The 14,244-nt window shown below is 42.4% G+C and overlaps 1 protein-coding gene across 1 annotated transcript; it reads left to right on the top strand.

Moving 5' to 3' along the window:
• The first annotated feature begins 4,805 nt into the window (after positions 1–4,805).
• Positions 4,806–5,762, top strand: LOC113934662 (olfactory receptor 13C7-like). Its single transcript, XM_027616082.1, has one exon. The coding sequence runs from the start codon at positions 4,806–4,808 to the stop codon at positions 5,760–5,762; it is 957 nt and encodes a 318-aa protein (XP_027471883.1).
• Positions 5,763–14,244: the final 8,482 nt, after the last annotated feature.

Genomic DNA, 14,244 nt, shown 5'->3' on the forward strand with positions numbered 1-14,244 from the left:
GGGGCAGAGGGAGAAGCAGGCTCCCCCTGAGGAGAGAGCCCCTGATGTGGGGCTCAGTCCCAGGACCCTGAGACCATGACCTGAGCCAAAGACAGACACTTAACTGACTGAGCCACCCAGGTTCCCCCTGAGTTGAAGACTTACACATTCCCTCTAAATTTTCAACTCATTGGATTAGGCCCCTTGGAAGCAACCTGCTGCGTTCTTCCCCAATCCTCACCTAGCATTCATTTAAATCACTGTCTTTTCAGCTTCCTGTCATCTGTGCATGTGCTCTGAAACCTCTTGGAAGTCACTGATAGAATGTGGCCAAGAACAGGGGTGGGTCCAGAGAATGGGTACATTCCTTTATTCCGCCAACAATCACTGAGTGGGTACTGCACCTAAGGCGGAGATGTGCAGAGGAACTAGGGTCTCCTCCTTCTGGATTGCGCCCTCTAGTGGCAGGAGAGGAACATGAAAAGAAATGACCAAGGGAGGAAGGGCAGCAGGCGAAGAAAGAGAATGCCCAGGTTTTGGGAGAGCCCAGAGGGAGGCAGGGGTCAGACTTCCCCGGGGAGATGACCCAAAGTCCATCATGTGCTGGAGCTGACTTACCATTGTGTACATTTCTTCCCAACTCCCATTCAGTGACTTTATTGGTTGCTTGAAATTGGCCAACCACTTATGTGGCAAGCGCTCAGTGGAGACACAAGTGTGTAATTTCTGAAGTCTGAATGCTGGATTATCTAAACAATATTTGCCTGATTCGCTGCTTCATTCTAGCAAGCCTCACTCACTGGATATACACATGTTCTCCTTCCCCTCAAATTATTTCCATGCTTTATACCATGAAGCACTCGGGCCATAGGACTCAGCTGACTAGATCAGTGGACTCTTGTTCCAGGGGAAGTTAACGTGTGAGCTCTCTGGTGGCCTATACTAGATGATGACTAACCAAACCCTTAGATCTGTCTCTCAGGAGCTTGAACTCAAACACCAGGATGTAGTCAGCAGCTGGTGGAAGGAAGGAAGGGGAGGAAGGAGAAACCACAGTAACACAGGCAGTTAGGCCTGAGAAGAAGCCAGAGACAAGGTAAGCTGAAGTCGAGTCACAGGGAAGAAAGTAGGGGGCGATTAGTCTCAGCCGGAGTAAGACCAGAGTGGTTGAGTCTCCCATGTGGTAGAGCCCTAGAGGTGGGGGACACAGAGCTTTGCCACAGAGGGGCCAGCAGGAGCCCCTCAGATTGACATTGCAGTGCCTGTCCAACCACAAGGCCCACCTGCACTGCTGTGACCCCACGAACCCCAAAACGTCCCTTGGCCTGAGGAAACCAAGAGTGAAGGAGGGACAGGCTCCCAGCAGTTTGAGGGCAGAGGTCAAAGATGTTAGACATCATGAATCCAAGGCTGGAGCCCAATGATGGAGGGTCCCTCCACCTGCTCACTTCCAAGTATCCCTCATATTTACCTCAAGGGATCTTGAGGAGCATTAGGTAAGACAAGATTTAGGAAATAGTTAGAAATTAATGGCAACTCTTATTAATATCAACATCTCACCATTATCTCAAATATAACAAATCCAATAGGCTATAACCTCCTCAACCATAGAAACTACTTCTTAGTCATATCTTTATTACTAGTAACCAATGAGCTGGGCACAAAAGAGGTACAAAAACTGTATACTGAAATGTCAGAAAGAACGCTGCAGACACCCTATCCCTACCAGTCCAGATAGGCTCATGTGTATATCCAGTGAGTGAGGCTTGCTGGAATGTCACCGGCTGGTTCCCAAGATCTGGGATTTTAGCCACTGTTGATTCTTCTCTCTCCAGCATCTCTCCCAGATCTACCTCTAAATCCTATCATTTCTTCCTCCCGAATGTCTCCCTGGGCCCCCATCTCCCCCGTCCCTGTTATTTTCATCCTGGGGCCAGTTCTGTACATTCCTCCTGTGCACAGCCTCCTGGACATCTTTGTGGCCCTCTCAGTGATGCCTGCTCTCTAGATATTTCTGCTGTGCTGGCATTCTCTGAAGACAAAGACCCATTTCTGGACATCATGTCCCCCAACTCTACTCTTTGGTACTTGGCACAAACTATGACATGTTCATAGCAGTTGTTCAGAGTGGTGGGCAGGTTGGTGAGAGAGACAGAGAGCGAGAGAACGAACGCCAGGTCACTGAGTGGAGGGGAGGAGGTGCCTGGCTGGCAGGGAATCTGTCTGGCTCAAAGTTCCTGGGAATACTTGAATCACTGAGGCCCAGCTCTTCTTCCTCCCAGGTTCTCTGAGGGCAATGACAGAGCCATCTTGGACCCATTATTGTGATCAAAACCCAGGGGAACTCTGATTAGCTGGCCAGAGGATGTTCTAAGCTGAGATTTCCTTGTAGTGAGAGGGCGGCATTGGGTAGACTTCACAACATTGTCTAATTGGGTCTATGGGAGTGAAGTCTTAAATTCTGAGCCTCTCACCAAACTTTAAATTGCTTCTGGGATAAGGCCCGGCCCCAAAGTACCCAGCCTTAATTCCTGAGAGGGGGGAATTAAGGGGCCCTCTGGAGAAAGTGTGGAGCAGAGAGAAGAGGGTGCTGGGCGCAGTATCTAGGCATGGCTTGCCAGCCCACCCGGGGGTACAGCCTCCTCTGGGCTGAGGCTCCTGGCTGAGTCTCAGCCTTGAGAGTCAGCTTTTGCCTCCTTGTCTCACTGAGCCCCAAGGTGAGGCAAAGGCACTGTGAGTAGCTGTAGCTTCTACGGGCTGTGACTTGTGGCTGCATTTTGGACCCCTCTATACCCAGGGTCATTTGGAGACACCAGGAAGTCAGACAATAGTTAACAATGTGCCCATGTTAAGAAGGTGTATTCATATGTTGCTTGAGCAGCTCTGAGAGATAAGGTCTGTAGGGCCCGCTTGGTTATGGCTTGGTAGCACCCAGACGGGCAGGTGAGACCAGAGACAGTCATTTCTCCTTGCTCCTGTCAACTTGCTCTCCTTGCTCACAGCCTCCCCACTCCAGGGGCCTCCCTTCCTGTGAGCCACAGACCCAGCCTAGATGTCTCCCCATGCTGGGTAAGTGCCAGGTGATGTCTGTGGCCAGCTCTTCACCAGTTGGGAGGGAAGGAGAGAGGGGGATGCAGAGTGTTGTGCATGGTGGTGGTCGGGCTGTGGGGGCAGAACTGGGCTGGGGGACAAGACAACTATTTCCAAAGCTCTGAAGGCTACAGCTGTGGCCAGGGAGCAGGTCTGTTTGCACGAGCCCAGACAGTCCTTAGGGCCAGCGGAGGAAGGGAGAAGTTAGGAAAAGGGCAGATATCAACAGCCCAGCTTCCTGACAATATTGGAGGCTGTGAGCCCTCAAGTTGTTCAAATGTTGAAGCAGAGGCAGAGAAATCACTTCCTGAAGAGAGGATCACTGTAACAGGTGGGTTAGAGAAGGGGACTGGACTGCTTTAATATCTGAAGATTCAGCCAAGACTCAAATTCTGTACTCCCTGGTATTAAGGGAGCCTTTCTCTAAAAATGATTTCTATCCCTTAATTCCACATATCTCTAGAGAAGGTCTTTTAGCATTGTATCATTACCAATTAGAAAAAAGTACCCCTTCTTCGGGGCCACATGCCATTCACAAACCTCTCTCCAGACTTCAGTTCCTCCACCTTTAAACTAAGAGGTCAATGATTCCCAAGACTGGTGTGGATCAGAAGTACATGAGGAGGAGCATTTCTTTAACAACCAAGCAAACAAAAAACTAATCTCTATGATCATCTACAAATGTAGGACTCAGCAATCTGTATTTTTAACTGTCAGTCATGCTATTTTGGGCCTCCTGCTACAGGGCCCTGATGACCGCTAATATAGTTGGCGGTAAAATTGTGATGATCTACAGTGTGGCGTTGGATGTTCTGGAAAGCTGAGTAGATTTACATGTGACAAGGTCTGCAAAGCATCTAAGTGGCACTGGATGGCATGTGACTCAAGGCCCCACTCAACCTACCCCGAGGATGTGAATTATGAATGGGTCCTGACCATCAGGTATGATTTTATTCCTTGGGCCTGAGTTCCAGAGAAGCAGAGGTGCAGACAGATCAGCTGTGGTTACAGGATGCAACACATAAGGCCTGCGCTGCAGATCAGGTTTCCGGAGACTTTGGTGGGAGCTCCATGTGGTAGGCTCCAGAAATTCAATTTGGTCAGATTTTTCAGAGAAGAGAGCCAAGATCAGATAAACTGATTTACACTCACTAAACTCACAAAATACTGAAGTGTAAACCAGATACTGTATAAGAAATAAAACTATTAAAGATATAAGTAACTTTATGTTTTCACACCAGTACATTCTCTTCCTATAAGACTCTCTGTCCAATTATAATAGAAACTTGCTGGGCAAGGAGGAACTAGATCCATAGGAATGGGCCACATGACATCAATGGGCAGTGTCACTGAGCTGTGCTAGCCTGAGGTCCCAGTTATATGACAGAGACTGAGTTACTCAGAGGCCCCTGCTTCCCTGTAAAATGCGGAAGACACACAGCATAGGCAGACATAAAATTTTTGCCTTAGGTATATTAATATCATTGACTAGACAGAAATGTCTTTTATTTTATAAAGTTTCTTTAGATTTTCAGGTTCTGCATTTCATGCTTTTGACTGATACACAGGCTAACTTTAGATAACTTGGTCTTTTAGTTGAATCCCACAGGTTAAGTTTATTTACAATTTTAGGGACATCATATTGTGATCCCCACGTATTGACTCAAGCAAGCCATCAAAAAACCAACATGTATTTCTGCCTTCAGTATTTTTAGGGATAAAGGAGAGTGTTTGAAATGGAAGCATCCAACCAATCTGCCATGACAGGATTTGTTTTGCTTGGCCTCTCTGCCCATCCAAAACTAGAGAAAACGTTCTTTGTGCTCATCCTCCTGATGTACCTGGTGATCCTGCTGGGCAACGGGCTCCTCATCCTGGTGACCCTCCTTGACTCCCGCCTGCACACGCCCATGTACTTCTTCCTGGGGAACCTCTCCTTCCTGGACATCTGCTACACAACCTCCTCAGTCCCTCTAGTCCTGGATGGCTTCCTCACTCCCAGGAAAACCATCTCCTTCACAGGTTGTGCCGTGCAGATGTTTCTCTCCTTTGCTATGGGAGCCACAGAGTGTGTGCTTCTGGGCATGATGGCATTTGATCGCTATGTGGCCATCTGTAACCCCCTTAGATATCCTGTGGTCATGAGCAAGGCTGCCTGCGTGCCCATGGCTGTCAGCTCCTGGGCGGCTGGTGGAGTTAACTCCCTGGTGCAGATCTCTCTTGCAGTACAATTACCCTTCTGTGGGGACAATGTCATCAACCACTTCACCTGTGAGATCCTGGCTGTCCTGAAGTTGGCCTGTGCTGACATCTCCATCAATGTGATCAGCATGGGGGTGGCCAATGTGATCTTCCTGGGGGCCCCAGTTCTGTCCATCTTTGTCTCCTACATCTTCATCCTCACCGCCATCCTGAAGATCCCCTCAGCTGAGGGGAGGAAGAAGGCCTTCTCCACCTGCTCTGCCCACCTTACTGTAGTGGTCATCTTCTACGGGACTATTCTTGTCATGTATGGGAAGCCCAAATCTAAGGACCCCCTGGCGGCAGACAAGCAGGACGTTTCAGACAAGCTCACCTCCCTCTTCTACGGAGTGCTGACCCCCATGCTCAACCCCATCATCTACAGCCTCAGGAACAAGGCTGTGAAGACTGCTGTGAAGACCCTGGTGAGTCAGAAATACTTTGCCCAGTGAGAGTAGGAGGAAGCAGCCTATCTTGTGGTTCTGTGCACACAGATCCCCTAGGAAATGGCTACTTCATAAGCATAGACTTGTTCAATGGTCCTACACAGCAGTTTCATCACAAAAGTGCCCAAACAATGCACATCAGTATGGGGCTTTCCTGAATGACTGACAATGGAACATCAAGTCTTTCTAATGAAAAGGGGGTTGTGCTAAATCACCTAGAAACGAGGATAAGTGACTATTAAATTTTATTTTTATTATGAAAAAATAAGTAAAAATTAAAACTTTGAAAGAAAAACATACTTTCCTTGTTCATGTACAGACCAGCTGCAGTTTGTATGTGCCATTATGTTGTTTTCTGCTCTACTGTGCAATAGAAAGGGAGGGTGGCAGTGAGGAAGAGTCACTTCTTAATTGGTGTCCAAACTGAAAAGCAACCTACCATTTGGGAAAATCACCAACACCAAGACATTTCACTCTGCAAGGCCCAAAGTGTTTCCTGTTTAATTATTTCCTGCTTAATATCCTAGAAACAATTTTGGGAAACTCCATCTTCTTTTACTGTACATAAAGCACATCTATTCGCTGGAATTCATGTTTGCAACCAGCCAGACCCTAATGGTCAAACTCATTTTCCTCTCTCTCTTCAGGATTTGGACTTGACACTGGCACCAATTGCTAAAAATCTACTTGCAAATACCCTTGTGGTTAAGAGCATGGACTTTGGAGCCTGACTGATGTGGAGGTGCCTCTGCCTGTGTAAGTTCAGGTACATTAAAAATAAAAAAGCTGCTTAATCTTGTAGACTCTGAGTTTTCTAATTTGCAAAATGGAGATAATTAAGCCAACCCCATGGAGTTGTTGTGAGGATTAAATTAAAATAAAGCATACACACACACACACACACACACACATAAAATGCACAATGGCTAGCAAAGAATATCTTCCAAATTGATAAGTGAACATTATTATTATTATTATTATTGAACTATATTAAATAACTCCTCTGTGGAAGCCTTATGACATTTGAAGACAGAATTCAATTCCACACTTAACCGAATCAATTCTAATTTATTATCATAGCACATTTTTGTTTGGCTTTCTAGTTTATGAGCCAACAATCACGTTTCTTTGGGCATTTTTCCCAGTCACCCCTCTTCCTTAACCACATAGGTAAGGTACTCACGTCTGTGCTGTGTGACACTGACCCTGCCTAAACCAATCAGATTCTTTCTGCAAGGTTTTGGGGATTGTTGTTAATAGCCAGGGAGTGAGTCCCTGGATCAATAACAGACAAACTTGGGAGTTTTGGGGTAATTGCGTTTGCCCATGTGTACTGGAGCGGTAAAGAGAAACCAAGTCTGCAAAGAGAAAAGAAAAAACAGCCAAAGAGCAAAGATGATGAGGGTATCCTCACATGTCCCCAGTTCTTGGTTTCCAATTTTCCCTAGGCCTGGCCCATATTCCTGCACTTTTGCTTCTAAAAGACACTCCTCTATCTTTATATTAGATTCTATTTTTCATGAATCTAGATTAAGTTACTTTCTTTGAAGGAGAGAACAAAAGTTATATCAAATATAATTACCAACTTGTATAAAGTAGATATTCTCTATAGTGTGCCTTGTGCAAAAAGAGTGCCAGGCTATAATGCATAGCAGAAATCTTACAGAACTCAGTTTTAAAACAACTGCTGTTAGCTCAATATGTAATGCTAATGCTTCTTGTAATCAATTACTCCCTTTCTGCTACAGTGGCTTTTCCCTCTATGGATCCTATCACCTGTAAATTTGGAACATGGTCTGGGTTCAAATCCCTGCCCTCCCACATAGAGCTGAGAGACCAAGAGTGTATTCTCTGCTCTTGAAGAATTTCCAGTATATTCTTCCACACAATGAAGTGGGAGTACTAAATTTCAGGTGACGCCCACCTGTGAATTTCCTTGGATCTATGGTTCCATTCTCTGGTAGAGAGTGGGGTTTTCACCATCTGAAAACTCAGAGGATTTGATTTAATGACTAGGGATCTTGCATAATATCTCTTTGGGCCAAGACTCACTTAGCAAAGTTCATATAGCTGTGAGATCATGATTATGGGATCCACTGATCCTTCCATATACTGCACCATCCAGAAGTAGCTAGCCCAAGAGAGTGACGTCATGGCCTTTTGAAAGCACAGCTAAGGCACCAGCTTAAAGAAAATGCCCTTCAAGAATGGGGGACCACCCTCCAGAACGCAGTATGAACCCTAAATCAGTGACTGTTTTATGGTACTGTGTTCCTAACAGGCAAAATACATGGTCCAGGAATCAAGGATGGTAGCAAGAATAGCCCTGGTTCCATCACCTCCAGTTACCTACTGGGAGAATTTGTGCTTTCAGTCACTGTAACTCTAGGCTTTACTGGTCTATGGATCCTAGTTCCTAAAGGAGGGTTGCTTCCGCCAGGGGACACAGAAAGAGCCTCATTAAACATTTGTAGCACTTAATAGAGCTATAATTTATATCCATAACATTCACTTATTGTAAGGTACAGTTCAATGATTTTTCTGATAAATCTATACAGTTGTGCAATTATCACTACAAACCAATTTTAGAACATTTATATCATTTCACAAAGTTCCCTCATGCCCATCTGCAGTCAATCCCCAACTCCAGCCCCAGGTACCGACTAATCAACCCATTTCTAGAAAGATTTGCCTTCTCTAGAAATTTAGATAAGTGGAACCATACAATATGTAGACTTTTGTGTCTGGCATCTTTCATTTAGCATGTTTTTGAGACTCATCCAGTTATAAGATGCCTCAGTACTCTCCTTTTTGTTACAAACAAGTATATGGATCTACCACATCATGTTTATCTATTCATTGATGGACGTTTGGATTTTTCCAGTTTTAGGCTATCTTGAACAATGCTACTGTGAACATTCAAGTAACACAACTTTGTTTGGAATCGTGGGTCATATGGTATAAATGTGTTTAACTCTAAGAAACTGCTAAACTATTTTCCAAAGTGGCTGTATCATTTTAAATTTCCACAAACACTGTATGACATCTCCAGTTTCTCTACATCCTTACCAACACTTGGTGTTAAAAGTCTCTTCAATGTAGCTCTTGTAGTGGATGCGTAGTAGTATCTCAGTGTAGTTTTAATTTGCATTTCCCTGATGGCTGCTAATGCTGAGCATCTTTTCGTGTGCTTATTAGTCATTCACACCTTTTTGGTGAAGATATTTTAAACTGTGCTGTTTGTCTTTTTATTATTGAGTCATATGTAGGAGTTTTATTTTTTTTAAAGATTTGTTTGGGAAAGAGAGAGAGCATGGGTGGGGGGAGGGGGAGAGGGAGAGGGAGAGAGAGAATCCTCAAGCAGACTCCCCACTTAGCATGGAGCCTGACACGGGGCTCAATCCCAGGACCCTGAGATCATGACCTGAGCTGAAATCAGGATTGGGCATTTAACCAGCTGAGCCACCCAGGCACCTCTAGTCATATGTATGAGTTTTTTATGTAACCTGGACATAAGTCCTTTATCATATATATAATTTGCAAATATTTTCAATCTTTTTTGTCTTTTCATTTTTATGGTGTCATTTAAAAAACAAAAGTTTTTAATTTTGTAGTACAAAAATCAATTTTTAAAAATAAATTTTCATGTCTTATTTAAGAAATCTTTACTTAACCCAAGGTCACAAAGATTTTCACTCATGTTTTCTTCTAGAAGTTGTATAGTTTTAAGTTTTACATTTAGGTCTGTGATCCATTTAGATTTAACTTTTTGTATGGTGTGAAATAAGTGTCTTATTTATTTTTTACATATGAATATTCAATTGTTTCAGACAATTTGCTGAAAAGACTATCTCCCCACCCACCCCCGCCATTGGATTGCCTTGGCACCTTTGTTGAGAGGCAATTGACCATAAATGTAAGGACTTATTTCTGTAAGGACTTTCTATTTTGTTATATCTACTAAACTTAAAGCTGTGGCTATGCCTCAGACATGTTGAACTTCTTATGCCAAGAGACCAGGAGGCAAAGGAAGGAGTTACTATCCTAATTATGTATAACTGATCCTAGTCATCAGGAGGAGATAGGGCTGCTTTTACACAATGAGGGCTGCTATGTACTAAATGTCTGTGCCCCGCTAAAATTCATATGTTGAATTCCTCAGAGTCTATTACTTGGGAAACTCAACCTATCACTACTATCTATCCAACAGTAGGGTCATATTTCAGAGATTCAGAATCAGGTTGTCCTGCTTTCAAGAGAGCTATCATTTCAGTCCAGAAGTTATTCCATTGTAAGCACAACACAGCTGTGGAGATAAAAGACAAAATTTCACAGAAAAATAAAATAAAATAAATGTGGCATTGCATGGAGCAAAAGCATTGTATATTTTCCATTTAGAGGGTCTAGGGAAGCATCAGGTTTAAGAATAATGCAGAAAGCCAAGCAACTGATAGTACAACAGAAGATTGGTTGTGTGGTTGTGGCCAGTTGGGGATAGTACTCACAATAGGAGCAAACAAAACTATGCAAGTTGACTGAAGACGATCATGGTATGGTGGATTACAAGAAGTGATGGACATCATCAAATAGGGATCCTCATATGTCTAATATTTGCACTGTATTACTACAGGATGTCAGTTAATTACTGAGGACAGTGCTTCCTAAACTTTAATGTGCGTATGAGTCATGTGGGGATTTTGTCAAAATGCAGATTATAGTTCAGTAAATCTGGAGTGGGACTAGAGATTCTGCAGTTCTAACACGATCTCAAGTGATGTCACTACTGGTCTTAGACTACACTTTGAACAGCAAGTACCTAGAATATTCTGGCAGAAGTAGTCTGTCACTGAGATTGATTTATTAAATTGTTTTCCTGATTTATATATTCTTGTTTGAGTAATAATTTTGAGACAGCTAAAAGATTCAGATGTATATAGTAATCTCTAGAGCAATCACTAGAAAAATAAGGCAAAGAGATACAGGCAAAAAGCCAATAGATAAATTAAAATGGAATTAGTTCTAAGAACTATTCAATTAAACCAAGAGAGTGCAGGAAAGGAAGAACAGAGGAACAAAAAAAATAGATGAGATAAATGGAAAACAATAAGAAAATAGTAAATCTAAACCTAACTAATCAATGATTACATTAAATAGAAATAGATTAAACATGCTAATTAAAATACAGAGACTATCAGCCTGGGCAACAAAAATAAACTCAAAATGGATGAGAGACCTAACTGTGAGACAAGAATCCATCAAAATCCTAGAGGAGAACACAGGCAGCAACCTCTTTGACCTCGGCTGCAGCAACTTCTTGCTAGAGACATCTCCAAAGGCAAGGGAAACAAAAGCAAAAATGAACTATTGGGACTTCGTCAAATTAAAAAGCTTTTGCACAGCAAAGGAAACAGTCAACAAAACTAAAAGGCAACCTAGGAATGGGAGAAGGTATTTGCAAATGTCTTATCAGATAAAGGGATAGTATCCGAAATCTATAAAGAATTTATCAAACTCAAGACCCAAAAAACAAAAAATCCAGTCAAGAAATGAGATGATGACATAAACAGACATTTCTTCAAACAAGACATACAAATGGCCAACAGACACATGAAAAACTGCTCAACCTCACTCAGCATCAGGGAAATACAGATCAAAACCACAATGAGATACCACCTCACACCAGTCAGAATGGCTAAAATTAACAACTCAGGAAACAACAGATGCTGGCAAGGATGCAGAGAAAGGGGAACACTCTTACATTGTTGGTGGGAATGCAAGCTGGCATAGCCACTGTGGAAAACAGTATGGAGCTTCCTCGAAAAGTTAAGAATAGAACTACCCTATGACCCAGTAATTGCACTACTAGGAATTTATCCAAAGGATACAAACATAGTGATTCAAAGGGGCACATGCACCCTAGTGTTTACAGCAGCAATGTCCACAATAGCCAAAATATGGGAAGAGCCCAGATGTCCATCAACAGATGAATGGAAGATGTGGTATATATATATATAACGGAATATTACTCAGCTATCAAAAAGAATGAAGTCTAGCCATTTGCAATGATGTGGATAGGACTAGGGGGTATTATGCTAAGTGAAATAAATCAGTCAGAGAAAGAAAAATACCATATGATTTCACTCATATGTGAAATTTAAGAAACAAAATAGATGAACATAGGGGAAGGGAAGGAAAAAGAAAATAAGATGAAAATTGAGAGGGAGGCAAACCATAAGAGATGCTGAATTCTAGGAAACAAACTGAGGGTTGCTGGAGGGGACGTGGGTGAGGGGAAGTGATAATTGGGTGAAGGGCATTACGGAGGGCACTTGATGTAATGAGCACTGGGTATTATATGCAACTGATGAATCACTAAATTCTACCTCTGAAACTAATAAAAAAATGGAAAAAATTAATGGACAAAATACTTGAACAGATAATTGACAAAGATTTATGAATGACCAATGGGCACATGAAGAAGTACTTGATATCATTAGTTATCAGGAAAATTCAAATAAAAAACATAATGAGACCACTACACATCTATCAGGTAGGCTAAATACCACTGACAAGAATGTGATGCAATGAGAACTGTTTTTTTTTCTAAGATTATTTATTTATTTTATTTGACAGAGAGAGGCATAGCGAGAGAAGGAACACAAGCAGGGGGAGTGGGAGAGGGAGAAGCAGGCTTCCCGTGGAGCAGAGAGCCCGACGCGGGGCTTGATCCCAGGACCCTGGGATCATGACCTGAGCCAAAGGCAGACACTTAACGACTGAGCCACCCAGGTGCCCCCAATGAGAACTCTTGTGCATTATTGACAGGAATGTAAAATGGTGTGCTTTGGCAAAGGATCTGTCTGTTTCTTATAAAACTATGTGTATACCTATGTTATGACCCAGCAATCACATTCTCAGGTATTTAGCTAAAAGAAGTTGAAATACATGTCTACAAAAAGACTTGTATAAAAGGATACAAAAGTGCTGATTTAAAGGGGCACATGCCCCCCAATGTTTATAGTAGCACTATCAACAACAGCCAAACTATGGAAAGGGCCCAAATGTCCATCAACTGATGAATTGATAAAGAAGATGTGGTGTGTGTGTGTGTGTGTGTGTGTGTGTGTATAAAATATGTAAATAAATAAATATATAAAATGGATATATAATGGAAATATATGTATATATGTATGGATATAATGTATATATATAATGGATAATATATAATTATAAATAATGGAATATTACTCAGCCATCAAAAAGAATGAAATCTTGCCATTTGCAACAACATGGATGGAACTAGAGTGCATTATGCTAAGTGAAATAGTCAGAGAAAGACAAATATATGATTTCATTCATAAGTGGAATTTAAGAAACAAAACAGATGAACTTAGGGGAAGGGAAGGAAAAATAAAATAAGATAAAAACAGAGAGAGAGGTAAACCATAAGAGACTCTACAGTTAAGAGAACAAATTGAGGGTTGCTGGAGGTGGGTGGGGGGATGGGCTAAATGGGTGATGGGTATTAAAGAGGGCACTTGTCACTCTGGAAAATAGTATGGAGGTTCGTTAATATGTTAAACATAGAGCTACCCAATGACCCAGCAATTGCACTACTAGGTATTTATCCCAAAGATACAGAGGTAGTGAAAGGAAGGGGTACATGCACCCCAATTTTCATAGCAGCAGTGTCCACAATAGCCACACTGTGGAAAGAGCCTTGATGTCCTTCAATAGATGAATGGATAAAGAAGATGTGGTCCATATATACAATGGAATATTACTCAGCCATCAGAAAGGATGAACACCTACCATTTGCATCGACATGGATGGAACTGGAGGGGATTATGCTAAGTGAAATAAGTCAAGCAGAGAAAGACAATTATCATATGGTTTCACTTATATGTGGAACATAAGAGATAGCGTGGAGGACCATAGGGGAAGGAAGGGAAAACTGAATGGGAAGAAATCAGAGAGAGAGACAAACCATGAGAGACTCTGGACTCCAGGAAACAAACTGAGGGTTACAGAAGGGAGGGGGGGTGGGGGGTCGGGGGAGCCGGGTGATGGGTATTAAGGAGGGCATGTGTTGTGATGAGCACTGGGTGTTATGTGCACCTAATGAATCACTGAACACTATATCAAAAACTAATGATGTACTATATGTTGGCTAACTGAATATAATAAAAAAATAATAAAATAAAGAGGGCACTTGTTGGGATGAACACTGAGTATTATACATAAGTGATGAATCTCTAAATTCTACTCCTGAAACCAATACTACACTATGCGTTAACTCACTTGAATTTAAATTTAAAAAAAAAGACTCGTATGAGAAGGTTTTTTTGTTTGTTTTTTTAAGCGGCTCCACTCCCAGTGTGGAGCCCAGTGTGGGGCTCAAACTTACAACCCTGAGATCAAGATCTGAGCTGAGATCAAGAGTTAGATGCTTAAATGACTGAGTCACCCAGGGCACCCCATTATATGA

This window comes from Zalophus californianus, chromosome 13 (assembly GCF_009762305.2).
Source record: "Zalophus californianus isolate mZalCal1 chromosome 13, mZalCal1.pri.v2, whole genome shotgun sequence".
In the NCBI taxonomy this organism is placed as follows: Eukaryota; Metazoa; Chordata; class Mammalia; order Carnivora; family Otariidae; genus Zalophus; species Zalophus californianus.

Bases quoted from the DNA above. Each gene is read 5' to 3' on its own strand.
- LOC113934662 (XM_027616082.1), top strand. From the start codon at position 4,806: ATGGAAGCATCCAACCAATCTGCCATGACAGGATTTGTTTTGCTTGGC.